Source organism: Trichechus manatus, unplaced genomic scaffold (assembly GCF_000243295.1).
Source record: "Trichechus manatus latirostris isolate Lorelei unplaced genomic scaffold, TriManLat1.0 scaffold00040, whole genome shotgun sequence".
Taxonomy (NCBI): Eukaryota; Metazoa; Chordata; class Mammalia; order Sirenia; family Trichechidae; genus Trichechus; species Trichechus manatus.
The window spans coordinates 10,652,293-10,678,355 of NW_004443976.1; the positions used below are offsets into that span (position 1 = coordinate 10,652,293).

At 47.4% G+C, this 26,063-nt stretch overlaps 2 protein-coding genes across 2 annotated transcripts in view; both read left to right on the forward strand.

The window, feature by feature from the left end:
- Positions 1–9,997, forward strand: part of LOC111820491 (phosphoinositide 3-kinase regulatory subunit 6-like) — a 13,056-nt gene extending 3,059 nt beyond the window's left edge. Inside the window, exons 4-5 of the mRNA XM_023730988.1 lie at positions 9,138–9,303; positions 9,841–9,997. Coding sequence (XP_023586756.1) covers positions 9,138–9,303; positions 9,841–9,938 — 264 coding nt within the window. The 3' untranslated portion in view covers positions 9,939–9,997. The remainder of the gene's footprint in view (positions 1–9,137; positions 9,304–9,840) is intronic.
- A 2,285-nt stretch (positions 9,998–12,282) lies between these two features.
- LOC101352786 (phosphoinositide 3-kinase regulatory subunit 6) overlaps positions 12,283–26,063 on the forward strand; it is a 39,393-nt gene continuing 25,612 nt past the window's right edge. The window contains exons 1-5 of the mRNA XM_023731073.1: positions 12,283–12,386; positions 14,157–14,580; positions 14,951–15,041; positions 16,309–16,431; positions 21,515–21,625. Of these exons, the coding sequence (XP_023586841.1) occupies positions 14,270–14,580; positions 14,951–15,041; positions 16,309–16,431; positions 21,515–21,625 (636 nt within the window). The 5' untranslated portion in view covers positions 12,283–12,386; positions 14,157–14,269. The remainder of the gene's footprint in view (positions 12,387–14,156; positions 14,581–14,950; positions 15,042–16,308; positions 16,432–21,514; positions 21,626–26,063) is intronic.

Here is a 26,063-nt window from a genome sequence, read left to right on the forward strand (position 1 = left end):
GAGGATTTTTGTTTTCTTTATGTTGAGGTGTAATCCATACTGAAGGCTGTAGTCTTTGATCTTCATCAGTAAGTGCTTCAAGTCCTCTTCACTTTAGCAAGCAAGGTTGTGTCATCTGCATATCTCAGGTTGTTAATGAGTCTTCCTCCAATCCTGATTCCCTGTTCTTCTTCATAGAGTCCAGATTCTCAGATTATTTCCTCAGCATACAGATGGAATAAGCATGGCGAAACGATACAACACTGATGCACACCTTTCCTGATTTTAAACCACGCAGTATCCCCTTGTTCTGTTCAAACAACTGCCTCATGGTCTGTGAACAGGTTCCTCATGAGTGCAATTAAGTGTTCTAGAATTCCCATTCTTCACAATGTTATCTATAATTTGTTATGAGCCACACAGTCAAATGCCTTTGCATAGTCAATAAAACACAGGTAAACATCTTTCTGGCCTTCTCTGCTTTCAGTCAAGATCGATTTGACATCAGCAGTGATATCTTTTGTTCCACGTTCTCTTCTGAACCCAGCCTGAATTTCTGGCAGTTCCCTGTTAATGTACTGCTGCAACCATTTTTGAATTATCTTCAGCAAAAATTTAGTTGTGTGAGATATTAATGTTTTTTTTATTTTATAATTTTGGCATTCTGTTGGATCACCTTTCTTTGGAATGGGCACAAATATGGATCTTTCAGTTGGCCAGGTAGCTGTCTTCCAAATTTCTTGGCATAGACAAGTGAGCACTTCCAGTGTTGCAGCCATTTGTTGAAACATCTCAATTGGTATTCCATCAATTCCTTGAGGCTTGAAGTCTGAATTCAGGAGTCAGCTCTAGGGGAAGGCTTTTTCTGTTGGCTCTGGAAGAAGGACTTTCTCTCTTCTGAGCTTCTGCACCTGGGTGATCTTCACGTGGCTTGGCATCTTTCTTCCCCCATCTCTACTTCCCAGTTTGCTCCTTTAATCTCTTTTACATCTGAAAAGTGATTGATTTAAGACACACCCTGCACTAATCCTGTCTAATTAACATAACAAAGACAATCCATTCCCAAATGGGATTATAACCACAGGTATAGAGGTTAGGATTTATGACACATTTTTGGGGGACACAATTCAATCCGTAACATTCCACCATGTGCCGTCCCCCCAAATTCATGTCTTTCCCACATACAAAGCACATTCACCCCATTACATCATCCCAAAAGTCTTAAATCAACTTCAATTCTAAAATCTCATCTGAATCATTTAAATCAAATATGGATGAGACTTTAAACATATTCCATCCTGGGGCAAAATTCCTGTTTATCTGTGAATCTGTGAAATCTAGACTACAAGTTATCTGTTTCCAAAGTACAATGGTGGAACAGGCACAAGGTAGACACTTCCATTACAAATGGGAGAAATTGGAGGGAAAGAAGGGGTAACAGGCCTCAAGCAAGTCCAAAACCCAGCAGAACAATTTACATTAGATCTCAAGGCTTGAAAATAATCGTCTGTTCTCTGAGACCATCTGGGCAATGCCTTCGCCCTCCAGACTCTGGGTGTTGGCCACATCCTCTGGATTCTGGGTGGAGACCCTTTGGCCCTGGGCTTCAGCTTTGCCTTCTAGGCCCACTGGGACGGCAACTCTGCTCCCTCAGCTTTGGGCAGCCCCTTTCTCCTAGTCCCTCCGAGTGTCGAGCCTACCCCCGTGGCCCCAGCAGGCCCCATACCTCTGCCCCTTAGGCACGGCAGCCCCTCCCCCTCAGCTTTCTGTGGCGGCCCCAACCCCCTGGCACACTTTAATGGCAGCCCCACACTCCAGAACCCAGTTGACGAAGATCCGACTCTTTGAAACCTAGGAAGCTGTGGCCCCACCCTTGGAGATTCAGGAGACCGCGGCCTCACCCTTCGAAACTGAGAAGGTACTGGTTTCGGTGCTCCTTTGAACAATTCTGCTGATCTCCAAGCTGCTTCAGGGATGGTTCTTTTTTCTTGGAGGCCAACAGACATACCTCCTTTGGCCTGTTTCCTGCCTGTAGAATTCCAAGAGGCAGATAGTTTCTTTCCTTTTGTCCCGTCTCTGACCCCTTCAATCTAAGCTAATGGGTTTTCTGCCATGGTAGTTGGTTAGATCCATCAGTCATGAGTTTAATCTCATTTTAAGAAGCAAATTTCGTGTCCACATTTCTAGCACTATTCTGTTGCTGGTGCCATATATATTCTCTCAGATGTTACAGTCTTTCTCTACAGCTCTCCTCACTTCCTTCTGAGCCTTATCCAGAATTACCTTTGACATCCATAATTCTACCAACATTCTTTTCAAAGCAATCTAGGCTTTTACTATTAGGCACCTTGAAACTCTTCCAGCCTCTACCCATTATCCAATTCTAAAACTGCTTCTTCATTTTAGATATCTGTTAGAGCAGCACCCCACTCTTCTGGAACCAAATTCTGTCTTAGTTATCTAGTGCTGCTATAACAGAAATACCACAAGTGGGTGGCTTTAAGAAACAGAAATTTATTTTCTCACAGTTAAGAAGGGTAGAAATCTGAGTTCAGTGTTCCAGCCCCAGGAGATGGCTTTCTCTCTCTGTTGGCTCTGGAAGAAGGTCCTTGTCTCTTCTGATCTTCTGCTCCTGGGCAATCTTCATGTGGTTTGGTATTTCTCTTCCCCCATCTCTACTTCCTAGCTTCCTTGTTTAATGTCTTTTATATCTCAAAAGAGATTGACTTAAGACACACCCTACAGTAATCCTGTCTCATTAAAATAATAAAGACAACCTATTCTCAAATGGGATTATAACCACAGGCATAGAGGTTAGGGGTTACAGTACATATTTTTGGGTGACACAATTGAATCCATAACATATAGATATACATATATGCATAATATAGGGTGCATTGATGTTTCAATACGGAGCCCTGATGGTGCAGTGGTTAATTGCTCAGCTGCCAACCAAAAGGTCAGCAGTTTGAACCCACCAGCTGCTCCGTGGGAGAAAGATGTGGCAGTCTGTTTCTGTCAAGATTTAAAGCTTTGGAAACCCCATGGGGCAGTTCTACTCTGTCTTATGGGGGTCACTGTAGTTGGAATCGACTCGATGACAACAGGTTTGCTTTGGTTGGTTGATGTTTCAGTGGTGGAATTCTCACATTCCATGTGGGAGATCCAGACTCAATTCCTGGTCAATGCAATTCATGTGCGCCCACCACCCTTCTGTCAGTGGAGGCTTACGTGTAGCTATGATGCTCAACAGGTTTCAGCAAAGCTTCCAGACTAAGATGGACTAGGAAAAAAGGCCTGGTAATCTACTTCCAAAATTCAGCCAATGAAACTCTATGGATCACAATGTTCCAGTCCACAACCAGTCATGGGGATGGCACAGGACCAGGCAGCAGTTCCTTCCATTGTGCTTGGGGTTGTCATGAGTCAGGGGCCAACCTGACAACAGCTAACAACAACATGTGCATGTATATATGTTTATTCTCCAGTGTCAGTTAAGTACTCTTTGGAAAATATGTATTTCTAATGGTTGCACAATATTCTCTCTCATGAATGTGCTGTAACTTATCTACCGATCTGCTGCTCCTATGTTGGGCATCTAGGTGTTTCCAACACTTATTTCCTAGCCTTGTCTCTTTGACTCAACCTCAGCCCCTATACAAGGCCCAAGAGATCCAGTAGGTTGGAGATTTTCTTGTCAAGGGTTGACACCAGGTGCTTGGACTTCTTGGGTGGGGAGTTGCTCCCAGGAGCAGTGGGTGCATGACTGTCAGAGGGGACCATTTTGTGGGGTGATGTGGTAAAGACTCCTGGAAGCCTGGACTAAATGGTGGCTAAGTTTCTGAGCTGCTAAGACTTGGGGCTGTGGTGCTGCCACTGCAGGAGCGGGTAGGCACCCAGGGAGAGAGGTCACCTTCGAGGGTTCAGTTATCCCCTGCTTCTCTTGTCCCAGGAAATGGTGTGTCAGTTTTTTTCCCAGCCCACGACTCAGACCCTGCTTTGTCCATCAAAATACATTGGATGGGTTGCTTTTCCTCCTGTTGTTTCCCATGAGGAATTCTTCATATTCTGGATCCTACATCTTGGATCCTCCCTTTGGTGGGTGCCTTTTATGTACTGCTGTGTCTCTCCCCCTGGTGGCACAGTAATTAAGAGCTCAAGCTGCTAACCAAAATATTGGCAGCTCAAATCCACCAGCTGCTCCTTGGAAACCCTATGGAGCAGTTCTACTCTGTCCTATAGGGTTGCTATGAGTCAGAATCGACTCGACGGCAATGGGTTTTTTGGGTTTTGATGTCGCTCTTTAGACCATGTTTACTATTTTCTATCATTCCTTTCCTCAAAAGGCACCATTCACATCTTTAGAATACCATCCCTTGTGGTTAGCCCCTGGCTTGGCCCTGTTGAGGGTTCTTGACCGCCCCTCCTTTTATAACATTCCCTTTGGGGCGTTCACAGCACACAACTGCATTGTGTAGAAATGCTCCCATGCCCCACTAACTCATACCTAAGTGTTGATCCTGCTCGCTGTGCCGAACTGTCAAACCAAGGTCTACGGTTGCCAAAAAAGTACGAGTCACACACAGGCACTTAATGAAACAACACTTTACTTACATAGAGAAGAGACAGACCAAGGCCAGCTTCAGTACTGGGCATTGGTCTCTTTCCTTTTGTCCTTTTGTCCTGCAGCAGCTGACACAGGGATGATGGTCTGCACACACCCCTCTTGTGCTGCAGAAGAGGGACCCCGTTCCCACCCCACTAGGAGCAGGTAGAGAAGCGGGGTTGGTCAGGTGCTGTATAATGTACACGTTCAGCTAAGCAGTTCTTGGGAATGTTGACATCTGCTCAGGGCACAGGGGAGGGATGTGCTGATGGCCATCAGCTCCTATGGGATGGGTTTTGGGTCAAGACGCCCTGGGAAAGGGAATCAGCCTACACTCTCATCCTGTTCAGGAAGCCAGGCCAACACATCTGGTCCTAAACACAAGGTTCACTTGTGGGACACACTAGGGCCCCATCTTGGTTTTAGCACTCCGATCTCCCCTAATATAGGACACTGTCCTCCTGTTTGGCAACTGGTTATGGCTATTGGGCAGGTGGGGAAGGGAGGAGCTTTCCTGACTCAGAGTTTGCCTGCTGACCCAGCAGCTCCTACTGCCCTTTTAGAGACTCTAGTGATCATTTCTGGCTCACAAAACAGGGCATATTGATGGTGCCATTTTGACACAACCAAGTCCAACATGTAAGAACACTGATTTTTTTTACTCAGTGACATGGGAACACTGGCCATTCCAAGCCCTACTCCATCCCTGAGTTGGAGGCCACTGGAGTTCAGGGATAAGGCTAGGGATGAGGCCTTGAGGGTATCAGGAATGGAGTAGGTTTGAGAGATGCCAGGTCAGGAATAGGGTGGGGTTCAGTGTCAGAACTACCAGGTCTATCACACACATTACTTTGCAGTGGAAAAACGAAACGCAGAAAGTAAAACCTGTATTTTTTTTACGCATAGTCAAAATGTTATATCCCCACCCCTCCACCTCACTTTATCCAGAACCCACTTTATCCAGATTCTAAATTTGTGTGTGTACAGAATTGGGGGAAGGGCAGAAGAGGAGCAGGGAGAGACTATAAGGAATGCGTCATTGGTCTTAGAAACCCTCAGAAGCTTAGAGCTGGCGGGGTCCTCAGGGGTCCTCTGGCATGTCCCCTCCCCCATTGGATGTTAAGGCTCATCAACATCAGCCTGGCCTGGGCTCTCCAGCTCTTGTTGACCACCATTCCCCACCTCCTCCCCAAGCCCCTGCTCCCCTCTCAGAAATTCAGCCCCTTGAGGCAGCTTCCGGAGTGCTCTTCCCAGTCGTACCTTGGCTGCTTGAGATCAAGTGCGGCCCAGGAGAGATGACTCAGCCAGTCACCAGCCCAGAGGAGAGGCCTTGTCTGACCACCAGCCCACATCCTGTCTGCTGAGAACCTGGGTCTGAGAAAGGGGCCTAACTCTGGAAAATAGCGCCCACGGCAATTAGTGTCAATTGTTGAATGATCTCTCACAGCTGGCAATGGAAACTGTGGTGGCCAGTAGAAACTAACTGGCTCTCACCTCAAGCACACAAGGATGCCCAGGACACAGTGCTCTACCTGCCCCCACCCCCTAGTTAGGCCTCTGGTCTGAAGCCCAGGTAGGGAGGAGATTGGTCTCTGCAGTGTCCGCAGGACCAGCTGCAAGGTCCTGAGACTGAAATGTCGGCTTGGGACAGCCCCTCTCTGACCCTCTGGTACCAGGTTCTGGGCACTGGAGGTAAGAAAGTCTCCAGGTAGGGCTGCCCCATGTGGGGTCAGGGGTGTGAGGACCAGGTGAGGCTTCCTTGCTAACCTTGAAGCCAGAGATTTCTGGAGGGACATGCGGACGAGGCCAAGGAAGGAAGTCAGAAGACTCATTTTTGAGAGCTAGCTCTCCTGTGGGTTGGCAGCATGGCTCTGAGCAACCACAGCTTCTGGGGGTCTAATCTTGCTCTTTTCCTCATTTCTCTAGAAACAGCTCCACCCACAGCCTTTCCCCATGTCAGCTCACGCCCATGCTGTTCTTCCACTCGCTCAGGCAAAACAGCTTGGGGTCATCCTTCAGTCCTTCCTGTTGGCTCCACCTTCAAAATATGGGCGGGATCTAAGTACTTCTCTCCACTTAGCCTGCCACCACCCTGGTCTAAGCTGTTGTCATTTCTTACCTGCATCATTGCAGCAGCCTCCTGTCCCCCTGCTTCTGCTCCTGCCCTAGCCACCTAGTGTCAATTCTGCAGCTGCTAAAATGGGAGTCAGCTTCCGCCACTCCTCTGCGCAGCATCTCTGTGCCTCCCCATCTGTCACACGGTTCCCTGGGAAGTAGCCTCTGATTCAGAGGAAGTTTACTGGGGAGCCCTCTCAGGATTGACGCCTGTGGGGCATGAAGGGCGCAGGATTGGGCAGAGGGAGACACTGAGCTGGAATGTAGTTGCTGATTCTGGGGCAAGCTCTGGAGCTGAGATGACCTTTCAGAGTTGCCCTGAATTAGGACGAGGGGGCCAGGCCTTTATATCTCCACATCAGCTAGTCATTGAATGTGGACTATCTCAGGAAGGGAACATGACCTTGGGAGAGGGGTCTCTCTCCAGCTGAGGACAACTTTGGAGAGGGACCCAGTGGAGAGCTATCAGCTGCCAGCACTCTCAGCAGCTGAGGCAATGAGTGCCTCAGTCCTGAAGGTGGGAATCTGAGTAGCCACCAGTCTGACTACATCATCTCACTTGGAATCAAAGCGAAAGTCATTACAACGGCCTACAAGATTCATGATCTGTCCTCACCCCCTGCTTTCCTCTCTGACCTATCTCTTGTACCCTCCCTCTCATTCTCTCTGCTCTAGCTACACTGGCCTCGGCATTGTTCCTCCAACATGCCAGACACACTTGCACCCCAGGGCCTTTGCATTTGCTGTTGCCTAAGCTTGGAATGTTCCTCCACTTCCTTCGGGTCTTAAGAGTCACTTTCTCAGTGAGGCTTCCCTGACCACACTATTGAAAATTTCAGCCCCTTCCCCAAATTTCACATCCCCCTTACCTGTTTTATTTTTCTCTTCAGTACTTACCGTTATCTATCATACTAGGAATTTTAGTTATTTTGTTTGTTATCTCTCTCTCTCTCTCTCTCTCACACACACACTATAAGCTCCATGAGGACAGGAATTTTTGCCTGTTTGTTAACTGCTGTATCCCAGCACAGTGCCTGGCCCATAGTGGAGCTCAGTAAATATTCGTTAAGTAGTGGGGAGTTTATAAAATGAAGCAACAAGACGAGATGCTCCCTCTTGCCCCTTCAAAGTCTGACTACATATTCGTGTCAATACTTCCCTGCATTCATTTGTTCATTCAACAACTATTTGACCCATAGCTAGTCAGAATGACCCACTCCCCCTTGGCCCAGGGAGATAAGACATCACCTTAGCAAACCCCCAGCCCAGAACTGAGATTAGAGCAAGCCCTGGTGTGCCTGGCCTGGTCGCTTGTTCTGGCTCCCGCGTCTTCAGTTATGAGATTGCGGTTAATTGTTGGTGGGATGGGCGTGGGGGAACAGAGCCGGGGAACAGAGCCAGAGAACATGATACAAGGCAGCACTTCACAGGATGTCTCGCTGTGCCGCTGGAATACTGAATGACACAGGGAGAAACTTCTTTCCTTTCTCTTTCAAATCTTCTGTTTCCATTAAGGGAAAGGCTTAGCTTGTCCCTATGCCCCTAACCTCTCCTTTTTTTTTTAAGAAAGAGGAAGTGAGCTTCGAGCTCAAAACCTTGGCAGGCAACAGTACCTAGCTAGAATTTAATAATAGTGCTCTGGGATAATTATATTCATTTTAGATATTTTCTATTTATGACAAGCGACTCTGGCTTTATTTTTTAGAGTGGCAGTATAGATTCCTTTCGAAATAATTTTGAACCAAAAAAGTGAGCTGGTTTAAGAAAAATACAGAGTAAGTAATAGTATAGGTGCTATGTCAAGGTCATATAAGAACTGAATGCTTCTGTAGGTGCCATTGAGTCGGTTCCGACTCATAGCGACCCAATGTACAACAGAACGAAAACACTGCCCGGTCCTGCGCCATCCTCACAATCGTTGTTATGCTTAGCGTTGGTGGTATGGTGGTGCACAGAGCTGCATTCTCAGTAGTTGACCCAGGTTCAATTCCCAGCCAACAAAAGAAGTTTAGGAAATATTTATTCAACAAATATTTATTGAGCACCTACTATGTGCCAGGAACTGTTCTAGATGTCAGGGATGCAGCTGTAAACAAAACAGACAAAATCCCTGCCTTCCTGCAGTTTACACCCAGTAGCGGCAGAACACCGCTTCAAGTGCTTGGTGATACTCTCAAAGGGGTGGAGTCAGTGGCCATCCCCGCCCCTCTGGGTTACAGACGCCATAGGGCACCAGCTGTCTCTCAAAACCAGGCATCGGGCAGGAGTACCGGCCTGAGTATGCGGCCCAGAAGCCTTCCGCAGAGAGGTCCCATCCGACCCCCCAGAGGCAGAGGGGAGGTGCTACGCTGGGTGTCCATGTCCCTGGACTTGGCTTAGCAGCTGGGTTGGGTGGGTGCTGGGTCGGAACCCAGGCTCTGACGCCCCTCCTCGACAGGCCAGCCCTCGCCGCGCCCTGGAGCGGTATTTCAACGCTGTGGTGGCCGCCGTGGAGCAAATGGCTAATGAGCCCAGCCCCAGCCGAGCCGGTCACCTGGAGAGGCTGGAGGAGATTTACTGCTCGCTGCTGGGGCCCCTGGCGGCCGCGAGGGGTCGCTGCGGCGGTAAGTGACCTGCGGACCGGGCGAAAGGCAGCGAGGTCCCACCCTGACTGCGGGCGGAGACGGTGGGGGCTGCGGCCCGAGGACCAGCCAAGGGCGCTGCTGGGGCGGCGGGCCCGCAGGGGGCGCCAGAAAGAAGCGCAGGCTGCCCCCGCCCAGGCGTCGCGGTACAGGCGGAGGGGTGGGAGAGTGGGGACTGAGGGACAGCCCAGGAACTTGGCAGGCTCGGGGCTAAGAAGGTCCGAATCCAAGCCAGCTCAGCAAACTGTCCCGCTCGGCCAAAATCTGCCGCCCTTGGTTATAAGTACGGCAGGCAGTGATGGGCTGGTTGTGACCTGGCTAAAGGTGAGGCATGTCTAGTGCAAGAAAGCTACATCTTATCTCATTTTGGTGATAATAACAGCTAAGACCTGTAGAGCATCTGCTATATATACTCCGGGTGTTGTTCTGAGCACTTTACATATGTTTAAATATATTACATGGATTAAATCCTCACGGTAAACTTATGAGACAAAAACGATTATTATTCCCATTTTACAGATGAGAAAACTGTGAAGGAGGTTAAACATCTTGCCCAGGACCACCCAGCCAGTAAGTGGCAGAGTCAGGACTCAAACCCAGGCCATCCATTTTCTTAACCACTGTGCTATATAGTAGGAGGCCCTGGGTGGTATAAACGGTGAATGTACTTGGCTGCTAACCAAAAGGTGGGAGGTTCGAGTCTGCCCAGAGGCACCTCAGAAGACAGGCCTGGTGATCTACTTCTGAAAAATCAGCCATTGAAAACCTGTGGAGCACAGTTCTACTCTGACACACATGGGGTTGCTATGAGTTGAAGTCGATTTGATAGAAAGTGGTTTGTGCTATAATACCCAAAGGTCTGATCACCTAAAACAGCAGATGAGTCAACATCACTTATGTCGGGTATCATGGATTTTTATTCAGCACACTTTCTTTCCAATGGCATTTTTGTAAGATAATGCCATACACGGTGACACTGTGGGAAACAGGCCCATTTGGATTGGAAAATCCTAACTAGCCTAGAGAAGTGTCCCAGAATATCTATTTTCTGTATGTTACAGGGTGGTCATGAACTGTGTCCTGTTTCATGGTTGCCCAAAGTACACATGACATTTGCCAGATAGCATGTCTCAGAACATCCAGCCACGGGCTGTGCACCCATAGTTACTGGGCACAGGGCTGAGGACTGGAAGCCACTGGCAGTGGCCTGCATGCCAGTCCCAGGTTTCCAGTTTGGCAGCTGAGACCCTCTCCCCAGGGAGGGTGGAGGCTGCAGAAGTCAGGGCAAGGCTGGCAGGAGGACCCCTGCCTAAAGACCCTCTCTATCTTCTCAGTTTTCTTTTAATATTCTAAACTCTCTCTGGTCACCCATGAGAATCGTTCCTGAAGCTGGGACAAGCCCTGGGGCACATCTGGGCTTTGTTCCCTATGGGCACCACTTGCTAATTTCAGCAGTAACTCTGCATGGACCGGGTAAGACCCAGTCTGAGTCACTCCCACTGCCACCATCCAAGTCACATTCAGAGACCTCTGTCTGCCACCTGGACTTCTCAGTGATTAGCCAGCCTACCTGTTGAGCCTTTGCTCCTACAGGGGGCACTGTGGGATAGTGGTTAAGAGCAAGGTATTGTGGTTAAGATGGGAAAAGTGGTGGTTCAGTGGCAGAATTCTCACCCTCCACTCAGGACCCCTTGGGTTCAATTCCAGCCAACGCACCTTATGCGCAGCCACCACTTGTCTGTCAGTGGAGGCTCGCGTGTTGCGATGATGCTGAACGGGTTTCAGTGGAGCTTCCAGACTAAGATGGACTAGGAAGAAAGGCCTGGTGATCTACTTCTGAAAATCAGCCAGGGAAAACCCTATGGATCACAACAGTCTGATCCACAGCTGATCATGGGGATGGCTCAGGACCAGGTGCATGGGGTCACCCATAGGTCAGGGGCTGACTTGACAGCAACTAATACCAACAATTGTGGTTAAGAGACCACATTGGATTCCGGATCTGGGCTGCCTGGACTTAAATTATGGCTCTGCCTCTTACTCTGTGACCTTGGCCCAGTTACTTAACCTCTTTGTGCCCCTGGTTCCTCCTCTGTCAACTGAGGATCATAGTAGTACCTGCTGCCCAGGGGTGTTGGCAGGATCCGGTCAGATGGTTTACCGTGCATAAGGTGAGTAGAACAGTGCCTGGCAGGTGGTGTTCCGTAAATGCTGGTTGCTCTCCCACAAGGAAGCCTGCTGCCTCGTTAGGGAGGGAGCCACAGCTGTGCGGAAGTTAAACAGGAACACGAACGAGAGCCAAACCCTAAGGCTACACGTGAAGTGTGCCTGACATGTAGACAGTAAGGTCTGCTTGGGAGGGCAGCGGTCAGGAAGGCTTCCAGGAGGAGGGGCAGGAGCAGGGACCGGCCCTGGTCTGCCCCAGTTCCTGCTGCCCTTGGCACTTTGCTGCTGAGGTCTCTTCTGTACCACACACTGGAGTGAATGTTAATTGAGTGTCGACTGTGTGCAAGATACTGCAGAGGTCCTGAGAGAAACAGAGGCCTTGTCCTCCTGGTCTGGATGCAGACAGGGAGTTGAGGGAACATTGGGAAAACCAGCTCAGCAACAGCACAAGGTGGGGTGCGGGACAAGGGGGGCAGCCCGGGGCGAAAAGGGTGGAAAAAACAGCACACGCAGCTGGTTTGTGATGGGCCCTAAATGCTGGGCTGAGAAGTTTGTAGGAAAAGGGAACCGCTAAGAACTCTTGTGCAGGGGGTGACAGCTGCAATGTTAGGCCCTGGATGAGCTGACTGTGGCAGAGATGGAAAGGAAGGGAAGCCACATGGTAAGGAAGGCTCAGCCAGACCAGGTAGGGAGGGAGACGGTCTCTGCCACCCCCCTTTAGGTCCCTAGCAGGAGCTGGGGAGGGCGGGAGGGCACAGAAGAATCCCATCATCCTCCTGTCTGTGATCTCCACAGACTGCTCCTTCCTTCAGGTGACCCTCTCCAGGACCGGCCACCAAGCATCCCCCTGCCCAGCCCCCACATCACCTTCCACCTGTGGACCGATAAGGAGCAGCTCTGTAAGTGCCGAGCTGGGGCCTCTGCAGAAAGAGGCTCCTCTGTGCGCAGCTGGCTGGAAAGAGTGGTGTGTGTGTGTGTGTGCTCCTTGTCCCCTTCCCTGAGTTGTTCCACACATCTGGAAGAAGGATACACTTTCTCGACGTCAGAATAGCACAGTGGATTAGCCACTGGCCTCCTGGGTCTCGTAAGTGCCACATGCCCATGATGATACCAGTAGACACTGTCCCCAAGGAGCAGGTAGGCACAAAAAAGCTATGGTTCCCCAGAGCTGGGAGCACCGTCCAGAGAGCTCCACTCCCCTGACACTTCACCTGAACTCGGGTGTCCCACTGGACCCCTGGCAGGTATGCTTGAGTGAGAGGCACAGGACAGGTGTTATGGATTGAATTATGTCCCCCAAATGCATTGTAAATCCTAAACTCTACGCCTGTGGTTATAATCCCATTTGGGAATGGGTTGTCTTTGTTATGTTCATGGGCAGGATTAGTGTAGGGTGTGTCTTGAGTCAGTCTTTTACAAGATATAAAAGGAGCAGATTAAGCAAGCAGAGATGGGGGAAGATAGATGCCAGCCCACATGAGCTCTTCAAGGAAACAGGAAACAAACTGAAGAGACAAGGACCTTCTCCCAGAGCCAACACAGAGAGAAAGCTTTCCCCTGGAGTTGGCACCCTGAATCCAGACTTCTAGCCTTCTAAACTGTGAGGAATCAGTTTCTGTTTGTCAAAGCCATCCACTGTGGTATTTCTGTTATAGCAGCGCTAGATAACTAAGACAACATGTGAACTGGGTTCAAGGCCTGGCACTTCCTTCCACTTACTGAGTCACACTAGATGGACTCCGTTCCCTCTATGATCCTCAGTTTACTCATCTGTAAGGAAAGGAAGGAAGATTAGAAAAGCCCAGAGGTGTCCCAGAGGAAGCTATGGGGTGTGGGAGGGTGGTGATGAGCGGATTTCCCTGGCGCTTCTGTAACACAGATACCACAAGTGGGTGGCTTTAAAGAACAGATATTGATTTTTCTCACAGTTCAGGAGGCTAGAAGTCCAAATTCAGAGTGTGGCGCTGGGGGCAAATCCTTTGTCTATTTCAGGTCTAAAAAAACCAAACCTGTTGCTGTCGAGTCGATTCTGACTCATAGCGACCCCAGGGGACAGAGTAGAGCTGACCCAATCAGGTCTAGAAGCCGGCAGTTCTCGGAGCTCCTGGGCTTGTAGCTGCATCTGCCGATGTGTCTGTCTTCTTACGGCATCTTGCCCGTGTGTGTGTGTCTCTGTGTCTATTTTGCTCTTTTCTTAACTCGGAAGGGATTAGGTTTAAGTCCCACCCTACTCAGATACGACTGCATTGACATAAAAGAAAACTCCTATTTTCAAACAGGGCCATATTTATAGGTACAGGGATTAGGATCTTAACACATATTTGGGGGAAACACAATTCAATCCATAACATGAGTGCATATGAAAAAGAAGGCTCCAGGATCAGATAAATGTGGGAAAGACTGGACTAAGCAGATTTCTTTACTGCAGGACTTCTCAGAGGCTTTAATATGTTTACTAATGGAACTCAACAAGAGGTGGCAGGAGTGTGCGGGATTCCCAAACTGGGTTGACCATAGAACCATTTGTTTGTTTGCTTGTTTAGCATCTGTGTGGCTTCTGTCCAGCTGAGCAGTGTTTAAGGAACATGGGATGACAGGTTTTTTTTGGGTGAGACCTGCTAGTCTCATGCTCCTCACTGCCCTGACCTTCCTTGTTCTCTGCCTCACAGGGAAGGAACTGGTGCTCTTCCTTCGCCCTCAATCCTACCTCCGCCTCAGCGCTGACCTGGAGGCCTTGGATCTGCAGGGCCTCCCGCCAGACCACGAGTTGGCCCGGGTGTCCATGCTGTCCACTGACAGTGGCATCGAGCGGGACCTTCCTTTGGGGGCTGACGAGCCACCTGCACCCAGCAGCCCTGAGATGGAGCGAGCCGGGCTGCAGCGCAAAGGAGGCATTAAGAAGCGGGCGTGGCTCCCAGACCTCTTGCTGCCTGACAGCTGGCATGGACCCCCAGGGCTGCACCGGAGGACGGGCGGGCTCAGTGGGGACGGGGAGCTGCTGCCTGGGGTCTCCCGGGTGCACACAGCCCGGGTGCTGGTGCTGGGGGATGACAGGATGCTGGGGCGCCTGGCCCAGGCGTACCACACCCTCAGGTAGGGCTCCGAGGGGCTGGCCGGGGCACAGGAGGGCCCGGTGTACGCTGGGGAAGGATCAGGAGTAGAGAACGAGGGTCAGGAGGCAGAGGCTGGAGGGATGGGGGCAGACGCTGGGCACCACTATCACCACGCACCCCCTGTGTGCAGGGCACTGCCCTCTCCTTACGCTTGTCAGTGCTGTTGATCCTCAGCATAACTCTACCACGCAGACATCACTGCCCCCATTTTATAGGTGAGAAAACAGAGGCTCAGAGAGGTTAGGTAAGTTGCAGAAAGTCAAGAGATAAGAAGTGGCAGAGCTAGGATGTGGAGCTGAGTCTGTTCAAACCTCTGCTCTGACTCCCTTTGCTTTGCTGCCTGCTGCCAGGAAACGAGAGACCCAGACGTTCTACCTCACTCCCAGACTCAGCCTGCAGTTCTACTACATCCCCATCCTGGCCCCTGAGGTGACTGGACGGGTAAGGACAGGAGGGGACCGTGGGGGAGGAGGGAAGGAGGGCATCAGGAGCAAGGGTCTGGGTTAGGGGCTGGGCAGACAAAGGATGGGACTGGGCAGGACCCACCTGCAGTCTCACATCCCTGTGGCTCCCCCGTGGGAGTAAAGTCACCATCCCTAGAATGTGGAGCTGAGAGTCTTCTGTTCCAGAAGCTACAAATGGGTGCCCTGGGGGCTTAATGTGGCTGGAGACACTTTCTCTCACCGTAGCTGCCTGCCCATCACTGTTTTCGCGTTTTGTTTTAATGGAATTAATTGCAAGCTTCTCCTGAAATGTGGGCTCTCAGTCCCACAGGCTTGCATCCCACATGCCAACAGGCACCAGGGCAGTGGTTGTTCCTTAAAACTGGTGCAGAAGCGGAACCTGAGCCCCAGGGAGGGGAAGGACAGAGGATTAGTGGAACAGCCAGAAAGGGGCTGTCTGCCTACGGGCTCTCTCTGTCCTCTACATGGGACACTCACACATACACCACATTCAAATCCCACACACACACACCACACACATTCAAATACCACAACACTACACTCTCTCCTACACTCATACGCACACACGTACACACACTACACATTCAAGTACCACACACCCCACATTCACTCCCACACATACTCACACACACCACACCCTCACACGCGTACCACACACATATACCACGCACTCACACATACACCATACCCACACCACAAATACCACACACACTCACTCCCACAATCATACTCACACAGACACCACACACATACATCACACACTCATACATATACGATACACACACACACACTCATACGCACATGCACACACCACACCGCACAATCACACTTCCTGGGATCCCATACATGGGAATTTCGGGCAAAGGAAGCAGGTTAATCTAGTGGCGGGAAGTGCTGTTGAGCGTGCGGCTTTACTGTCCGTTGCCCACTCTTTGTCCATCTGCATTAGCTACGTTAAAGTCAAAGCAATCATCATCTGTCCCCTGTTAAGACTAATGATCCTTTTTCAGTGTTCTTGGCAAGTGACCCTCAGTGAGGGGTGTCCCAGCTTCTTCTAGGGTATAAGGCAAAACAAAAACTCGTCTTCACGGGGTGCAGAAATGGAGACCGTGAGAGGTTAAGTGCTTTGCCCACATTCACAAAGCCGGTTTGCCTGGAACTAGAAACAAGGCTGATGGTATCTGGGGACCTGCCAGCTGGGGAGACGGTGCCTAACAGGTCTGCCCCACTCCTCTCACCCCCAGGAGCCCACAGCATCCAGGCAGCCAGAGCTCGGAGAACTGGCTACATTCCTGGGCCGCGTGGACAGGTGGTACCAGAACACCGTCAACACTCTGTGCCCGGCCATCCACAAGCTGGCTGAGATGGTAGGGGCAGTGAGGGTCAGGTGGAAGGAGGAGGGCGTGGAGTCTGGGAGGGGGCGAAGGAAGAGCCCAGCGGGCAGGACGTGGCAGTGGGATGGAAGTGGGGGCGGGCGTGTTTTCAGACCTTGCCCTGGGATCTTTGACCTCAATGGTCTGTCCCAGGGAGCCCAGGGGCAGATGATGCAGGAAGGGAATTGAGGAGAGGAGCCCTAGCCAGTTAGTACCTTTGGATTCATCTGGAACATGTACCAGGCGCCTGCTTTGGACCAAACCACTGTGGAAAACATGAAGTAAAATATTCTTCTGTAAACTTGTAGCTCAATTATATTTCTCCTGTGACTTTTCTATGATAACTTTTGTATGATTATAATTGCTAATGTTTCCTGATCTTTTACTACATGCCAGCGTGGTTCAAACACTCACATGAAGGTCACAGCTCATTTAATTCTCACAACAACCCTGTGGGGTAGGTACTCCTGTCACATCCCCATTTTACAGATCAAGTAGCTGAGGCACAGGGAGCTTAGCAAACTTGCCCAAAGTAACAAAAGGAGAGAACAGTCTCACTTGGAGGTCAGGCGGCTTGACTCCAGAGCTCATTCTCTCTCTCTCACTCTTTTTATTGTGGTAAAATATATGTAACAAAAAAATTTGCCATGTAAAACATTTTTAAGTGTACAATTCAGTGACACCAATTACATTCACCATCTTGTGCCACCATCACCACTATCCATTTTCAAATGTTTTTCATCCCCCTAAACAGAATTGGAGTCCCTAGGTAGTACGAACAGTTAACATACTTGGCTGCTAACTGAAAGTTTGGAGGTTCAAGTCCACCCAGAGGTGCCTTGGAAGAAAGGCCTGGCAATCTACTTCTGAAAAATCAGTCATTGAAAACCCTACAGAGCACAGTTCTGCTCTGAGACACATGGGGTCACCGTCAGTCAGAAATGACTCTACAGCAGCTGTTTTTTTTTCCTCTTAAGCAGAAACTCTGTGCCCCTTAAGTAATAACTCCATTTGCCCCTCCCTCCAGCTCCTGGCAACCACTAATAAACGTCCATCTCTAAGCATTTGCCTATTCTAAGTACTTCACATAAGTAGAACATGTTCTCATAACCACAAACGATACTGCCACCCCACACCCCCAGTTATTGGGTGGGGAATAAGCTTGTCTTTAACTGATTGGAAAAGCACCTTTATATGTTAAGAGAATCTTACCATTTGTGCTGCCATATTTGTTGCAGACTTTTTTCTACTTTGTCCTTTGCCTTTCGGTTTTGTCAGTAATGTTTCTTGGACTTACAGAAGTTTAATTCCTTTATGGGGTCCGACAATGTTGTTGTTAGGTGCTGCGAGTCAATTCCAACTGGCACTCTTTTATTCTTTATGGTTTCCACCTTTCAAAGGCCTTCTCCATGCCAATATTAAATAAATATTCACTGATCTTATATTCTCATGCTTTTATTATGTCAATGTTTACATTTAAATAAATAACCCATCTGCAATTAATTTCAGTGTTTAGGGTAAGTGTGTAATTTTAGTTTTTCCAAATGTGTACCCTAAAGCTATTTATTGCCTAAGTCACCTTGTCCCATCAATTTGAAATGCCACTGCTATCACTTTTTATTTTTTTATTTTATTTTTTTAAATTTTTTAGTGTACTTCAGGTGCAGGCTTACAGAACAAATAGCTTCTCATGAATCAGTAGTACACATATTGTGTTATGACATTGGTTAACAACCCCACAACATGTCAACCCTCTCCCTTCTCGACTTTTTTTGTTTTTGCTTTTGTTTTTTGGTGAAAATACATATAGCCAAAGATACACCATTTCAAAAATTTCTACATGCACAGTTCAGTGACATTGACTATGCTCTTCCAGTTGTGCTGCTATTCTCGCTTTAGATGAAGGCTTACAGAGCAAAATAGTTTCTCATTTAACAGTCAGTACACATGTTGCCCTGTGACAATGGTTAACAACCTCACACTATCCTTACTCAACCTTGGGTTCCCTATCACAGCTTTCCTGTCCCCTTCTGCCTTCTGGCCCTTGTCCGTGGACTGCTCATTAGTGCCTCATTAGTCCCATTTGGTTTTATGGGGCTATCCACTCCCCAGCTGAATGGTGAACCTCAGAAATGACTTCACCACTGAGCTCAAAGGGTGTCTGGGGGCCATACTCTCGGGGTTTCTCCAGACTCCTTTAGGCCAGTAAATCTGGTCTTTTTTTTTCTGTGAGTTAGAATTTTGTTCTACATCCTTCTCCAGCTCTGTCCAGAACCCTCTGTTGTGATCCCAGTCAGAGCAGTCAGTGGTGGTAGCCGGGCACCATCTAGCTCTACTGGACTCAGTCCGGTGGAGGCCTTGGTAGCTGTGGTCCATTAGTCCTTTGGACTAATCTTTCCCTTGTATCCTGTTCTCTTCATTCTCCCTTGCTCCCGAAGGGATGAGACCAGTGCAGTATCTTAGATGGCTGCTCACAGGCTTTTAAGACCCCAGACGCTACTCACCAAGGTAGAATGTAGAACATTGTCTTTATAAACTGTGTTATGCCAATTGAGCTAGATGTTCCCCGAGACCATGGTCCCCACAGCCCTCCACCCAGCAAATTCAGTCCCTCAGGGAGTTTGGATGTGTCTATGGAGCTTCCATGACCTTTCCTTGTACAAGTTGTGCTGGTTTCCCCCGTATTGTGTACTGTCTCACCCTTCACCCAAGATACCACTTATCTATTGCCTATTTAGTATTCCCCCCCCCCACACCTCCCATCCCTGGTAACCAACAAAGATTGTTACATTTTGTGTGTGAACTTTTTCATGGGTTTTTACAATAGAGGTCTCATACAATATTTGTCTTTTTGTGATTGACTTATTTCACTCAGCATAATGTTCTCCAGTTTCATCCATGTTATGAGATGCTTCACAGATTCATTGTTGTTCTTTCTCGTTGCATAGTACTCCATTGTGTGTATATACCATAGTTTGTTTATCCATTCATCTGTTGATGGGCATCTAGGTTGTTTCCATCGTTTTGCTATTGTGAACAATGCTGCCATGAACATAGGTGTGCATATATCTATTCGAGTGACGACTTATTTCTCTAGAATATATTCCTAGGAGTGGGATTGCTGGATCGAATAGTATGTCTATTTCTAGCTTTCTGAGGAAGTGCCATATCATTTTCCAAAATGGTTGTACCATTTTGCATTCCCACCAGCAGTGCATAAGAGTTCCAATCTCCCCGCAGCTCCTCCAACATTTGGTTTTGATTCGTGCCAGTAATGCCGGGGTGAGATGGTATCTCCTTGTGGTTTTAATTTGCATTTCTCTAATGGCTAGTGATCGCGAGCATTTCCTCATGTGTCTGTTGGCCATTTGCATGTCTTCTTTGGTGAAGTGTCTGTTCGTTTCCTTTGCCCATTTTTTAATAGGATTATTTGTCTTTTTGTTGTAGAGGTGTTATCACTTTTTAGATTCATACGTATGCTTGAGTGTATTTCTAGATATCTATTCTTTCTCATTGATCTATTAATTCCTATACAAATTAACAGGCTTATATTTTAATTTCTGGCCGGGTAACCCCACCTCCGTACTCTTCTCTTCCAAGACTTTCCAGGCTGTGCTTGTTTATTCATTGTTCCAGATAAGCTCTAGAATCTCATTGACAAGTTGGGCTTTTTTGTTTAATCCCACTGAAATTCTGATGGAAATCTGGGGGAGAATTTTTTCAGCATATAAAGTTTCCCCTTCTGGGAGCATGGTATAGCTCTTCATTTATTAAAGCCTTCTATATATCCCTCAGTATAGCTGTACCATTTTCATCATATACTTTTGCCCGTTTCTTCCTAAATCATTCCTCATGTCTGATATTTTTTCTTGCTGTTGTGAATGGTATCTTTCCTGTTATATTTGGTTAGTACTTATTGCTAGTATATTACATATTTATATTTTAACTTGCCACCTTACTGAGCTCTCAATTTTGCCATATTGCTTGCTTGATTAAGCTATGTCTTCTTATATTTCTATTCAAATAAAGGTATTTGGGGGGGCATATTTTCTGAACTATTGCTTATCTGAAAATGTGTCTGTATATACATGACAGACACTCTGGCTGGGTATTAAAATACCTTTTCCTCAGAACTTGGAGTATATTATAAGAGGAAGAGGAACATCTGATGCAGGCCTCATTTGTGTTCCTTTGTTGGAACTTTTTTTTCCTGCCCGGATGCATGTAGGATTTTGATTTTATTCCCCCCTTCCTTCCCCTTATAACGAACAATTTATGTGGCTTTTATACTTACTCCAAAAGCAGTTTCCACAAGAAGAGACGTGAAACATTCTGAGCAATGACAGCGCTGTTAGGATACATTTATAGTTCCCATTGTGACCTTTTTGAAGGGAGCAGTATTTCAACAGACCAGATGTGAGAGTCAGAAAAGATATTACAGGATTGGATATGAATTGGATGAGATAAACTCTAAACTTCTTTCCAATCCTTACAAGATTCTATATAGATGTTCTATTATGCTTTATAATCATATGGAGTTGGGGAGGGCCTAGGGGACACTAGTCCTTTCCCCAAAACATGTAAACATTAATTAGTTTATTAATAGATTCAGAGACCACCAGAGCTGAAAGAGACTTCATACCATCTGGTTCAACTTCTCATTTTCCCTAGAAGAAAACTCAGGCTTCAAAGAGTTGAGTAATTTGCCCAAGGTCACCTGGCTAGTGAGTGGCTGATCCAAGCCTAGAACCCAGTCCAGGCTCGTTCATCATTAGTTATACTTTCAAGCATCTTGTCTTCTCAAAGCACCTAGCACAGTGTCTTACATATACATGTGCTCAATATTTGTTTATGAAATTGAATTGAATTAGGATACCTGGGAATATGGGGCTCTAAACAGGCATATTTTGATGAGGAGTAGAAGCTGGGAGGGAGGAAAGGCTTGGAGCATATTGAAGGACCAGCTAGGTTAGTGCATCACAGAGGGTATGTGGGGGCTTTGGAGTTTCTCTATTAAGAAAATGGCACCTCCCACACGGAGAGAGGTGGCTGAAGACATTCTCTGCCTCACTCACAGCCTCCCTCCTTGGATACATCCCGGACTGTGGACCCTTTCATCCTAGATGTCATTACCTACTATGTTCGCATGGGCACCCAACCCATCTATTTCCAGATCTTCACAGTCAAGGTAAGCATCCCACCTAGGGGTCCAAGGATACTATGCTAGCCTGTTGGACCCCAGGACCCCATAACCTGAATACCCTGGCTCTGGAGAAACACAGGAACTAGGATACAAGTAATAAACTCGCTCAGACACTTTTGGCTGTTAACTTTATCTTCTTAATCTCTGGATGAATCAGATAAGTATTATCTTATAAGATCTCTAATCCAAGAAGAAGTAGATCTTCTTTATGTGGAAAATTCTCCTTAGCCCTTGTCTTAGGCTATCTAGTGCTGCTGTAAGAGAAATATCACATGTGGATGGCTTTAACAAAGAGAAATTTATTCTTTCACAGTCTAGGAGGCTAGAAGTCTGAATTCAGGGTGCAAGCTCCTGGAGAAGTCTTTCTCTCTGTGTCTGCTCTGGGGAAATGTCCTTGTCATCAATCTTCCCCTGGTCTAGGAGCTTCTCCACGCAGGAACCCTGGGTCCAAAGGACACGCTATTCTCCCGGCTTTGCTTTCTTGGTAGGAGGAGGTCCCCATGTCTCTCTGCTCAGTTCTCTTTTTTATATCTCAAAAGAGATTGACTTAAGACACAACCTAATCTTGTAGATTGAGTCCTGCCTCATTAACATTATAGAGGTAGGATTTACAACATATAGGAAAATCATATCAAATGACAACAAAATGGTGGACAATCATACAATACTGGGAATCATGGACTAGCCAAGTTGACACACATTTTAGGGGGACACAATTCAATCCATAACACCCTTGATCCCTTGAAATTGGCTGCTGTAGAAGATTGAGAATCAGGGATTAGCTGGCATGGAAGTCATCACCAGGAACTGCTTTACCTCAGATGTCTTAAACTCTGTTTTTCCAGTCTCTGGTCACAAACTCCCATCCCTCCAAGGATCTCCCACCATACCTCTCTTCAACCTCCTAGACACCTCCAGGTCCTTCCATTTTCTCAACATCCATCATCCCCCTGCCTCCTTTCTTCTATGTCCGCCCAGGCAGTTTCTCATCTGAACCACTGTCTCACCTCATCCTTCACTTTCTTTGCATCCCTTCCCTACTGTCCCCCCTCCTAGCAAAACCCAACCCCAGATGAGTGCTTACAATGTGCCTTACCTTTTGAGAAACCTGGGCTTCTGAGCATCACCTGGGAAAAATATCCACAGCCCTGCGACTTGATATCTCTACATACTGCGGTGTCCAGCCTCAGCTGGGCCCACGCTGCTCCCTTGGCAAACTCCCTTTGCCTCTGGAACATCAGCTTTTCCAACTTTCGCCACCTCAAGCCCTTTACTTTCAGCAAATTACCTTTCCACTCAGAGACCACTGAAAAAATTTGAGGCCATAAGGTTCCCCCAAACTTCCTGTCCATGCCTAGAAATGCATTTACACCCATTCCCATCTTCACATGTTCTTTTCCAGTGGAACTTCTCCAGTTCAGAACAAATGCCTTCATCTGTGTCCTTGACCTATCTGCTACCACCTCCTCCTCCTGGACCTGACCCTTTCAGTCATCCCCTCTCTCCTTGTTCTTCCCCTTCATTCTCTCTTTATAACCTACAGCAAACAAAACACCTTCTGAGACTATGAAGTTTCCATTTATCTTACCATGGAGGATATACACACCAGCGTGCTTGCGAGGGAAGAACTCGAGGATTAGGTTTTTTCCAGGTCTCAATCTTATATCCTACTGTGGTTTGAAGCTGTATACCTTTTCTGGCATTAAATGGGGGCAGAGAATTTGGCCTTTTAAAGCCTTTAGTTCCCAATACTATTCAGCTCTTGTTGGCTGATGTAGGCAGAAAGGACCTCTCTTGGACAATTATAGCAGTTTCTTCCTTCTCTGCTTTAAGATTGACCACCTTCTACTGATCATTGTCTCTTTCTTAGTGGCCCTACTGCAGACAACTGGAAGTGGCCAACACACTCCTACACCCTGGCTTTATTCTATTAAGCCCCTGAGGCTCCAGCTTCAGTAGGCACGTGGTCTGAGTCCTGGGACATAGCAGGCAGCACTTTAACCAGCTGCTTTGTTACTGTACAATGCAGATTTCCAAATTCCCAGCCAGGGATGGAAGAATTCTCACTGTTCTCCACCCTACTTTTTGTTGTTGTTAGGTGCCATCGAGTGGTTACAACTCATAGCGACTGTCTTAGTCATCTGATGCTGCTGTAACAGAAATACCACAAGTGGATGCTTTTAACAAAGAGAAATTTATTCTCTCACAGTCCAGCAGGCTACAAGTTCAAATTCAGGGCGTCAGCTCCAGGGGAAGACTTTCTCTCTCTGTCGGTTCTGGAGGAAGGTCCTTGTCATCAATCTTCCCCTTGTTCTAGGAACCTCTCAGTGCAGGAACTTAGGGTCCAAAGGACATGCTCTGCTCCCAGCATTGCTTTCTTGGTGGTATGAGGTCCCCCACTCTGCTCACTTCCCTTTCCTTTATCTCTTGTAAGATAAAAAGGTGGTGCAGGCCACACCCCAGGGAAACTCCCTTTACATTGAACCAGGGATGTGACCTTAGTAAGGGTGTTACGATCTCACCCTAATCCTCTTTAACATAATCTAATCTTGCCTCATTAACCACAGACAGAGATTAGGATTTACAACACATAGGAAAATTACAATCACAAAATGGAGGACAACCACACAATACTGGGAATCATGACCTACCCGAGTTGACACATATTTTTGGGGGACATAATTCAATCCATGATAGCAACCCTATGTACAACAGAACAAAACACTGCCCGGTCCTGTGCCATCCTTACAGTCTTTGCTATGTTTGTTGCAGCCACTGTATCAATTCATCTTGTTGAGGGTCTTCCTCTTTTTTGCTGACCCTCTACTTTACCAAGCATGATGTCCTTTTCCAGGGACTCGTCCCTCCTGATAATATGTCCAAAGTACGTGAGACTAAGTCTCACTATCTTCACTTCTAAGGAGAATTGTGGCTGTACTTCTTCCAAAACAGATTTGTTCATTCTCTGGCAGTCCATGGTATATTCAATACTCTTTGCCAACACCATAATTCAAATGCATCAGTTCTTCTTCGGTCTTCCTTATTCATTGTCCAGCTTTTGCATGCATATGAGGGGATTGAAAATACCATGGCTTGGGTCAGATGCACTTTAGTCCTCAAAGTGACATCTTTGCTTTTTGACACTTTAATTAAAGAAGTCTTTTCCAGCAGATTTGTCCAATGCAATACGTCATTTGATTTCCTGACTATTGTTCCCATGGGTGTTGATTGTGGATCTAACTTAAATGAAATCCTTGACAACTTTAATATTTTCTTCATTTATCATGATGTTGCTTATTGGTCCAGTTGTGAAGGCTACTACCCCATATCCACCCCACTTGGACCCAGCCAGTTCCTCATTTTAGCATCTTCACTTGGAAACTCCACTTCTGGTTCTAGTTTTGTATTGGTAAGGACTCTTCTGTTGCAAGTAACAGAAATCTTAAAAACTAGTGTAAGAAAAAAAATCTATTGGCTCACATTGCTGAAAAGTTTTGGGCTGAGTGGTTTGAGAAAAGCTGGATTTGAGAACTCAAACAATGCCACCAGGACTTCATCTCTCTCGTATCGCTCTTCATCCACCTTCTCTACATTACTCTGAGTTGCTTCCCTCAGACAGGCTTTTACCTCACAGTGGCAAGATGGCCACTAGCAGTTCCAGGTCTACATTTTTCTAGTTTAGCAACCCCGGGGGTTCCAGCTGCTCCAGTAAAAGTCCAAGAACTGAGGTAAGTGCTTATCCCTACACCAAGCACTGTGACCAAGGAGATGGATCACATGTTCACCTGGAGCCAGGGGTTGGGATCAGCAGTCACCATCCCCAGGAGAATACATGTAGCTGAACAAAGTTGGGATTACTGACTTGTTGCAATGAGAGAGAATACACACCATGGACAACCATGAGGCATTTCAGTAAGAAGGTGTTGTTGTTGTTAGTTGCCATCAAGTTGGCTCCAACTCATAAGGACCTTATTATAATAGAATGAAACACTGCCCAGTCCTGTGCCATGTTCATGATCACTTAGTCCATTGTTGCACCTATTGTGTAGTTGCCTTCCAACCTAGCAGGCTCATCTTCCAGCACGATATTGGATCATATTCTGTTGTGATCCATAGTGTTTTCATTGGCTAATTTTTGGAAGTAAATCACCGAATCTTTCTAGTTTGTCTTAATCTGGAAGCTCTACTAAAACCTGCCCAGCATGGGTGACCCTGCTGGTATTTGAAATCCCATGGCATAGCTTCCAGCATCATAGCAACACACAAGTCACCACAGTACAATAAACTGAGAAATGGGTGATGGAAGAAGGTATTAGAAAGGACGTAATATGGTGTAGTTACTAGGGTCTTCAAAGCTTCCAAGCAACCATCCAGGGCACTACAATTGGTCTTTATTTGCCTGGAACAGAGGAAGAAGGAGAGT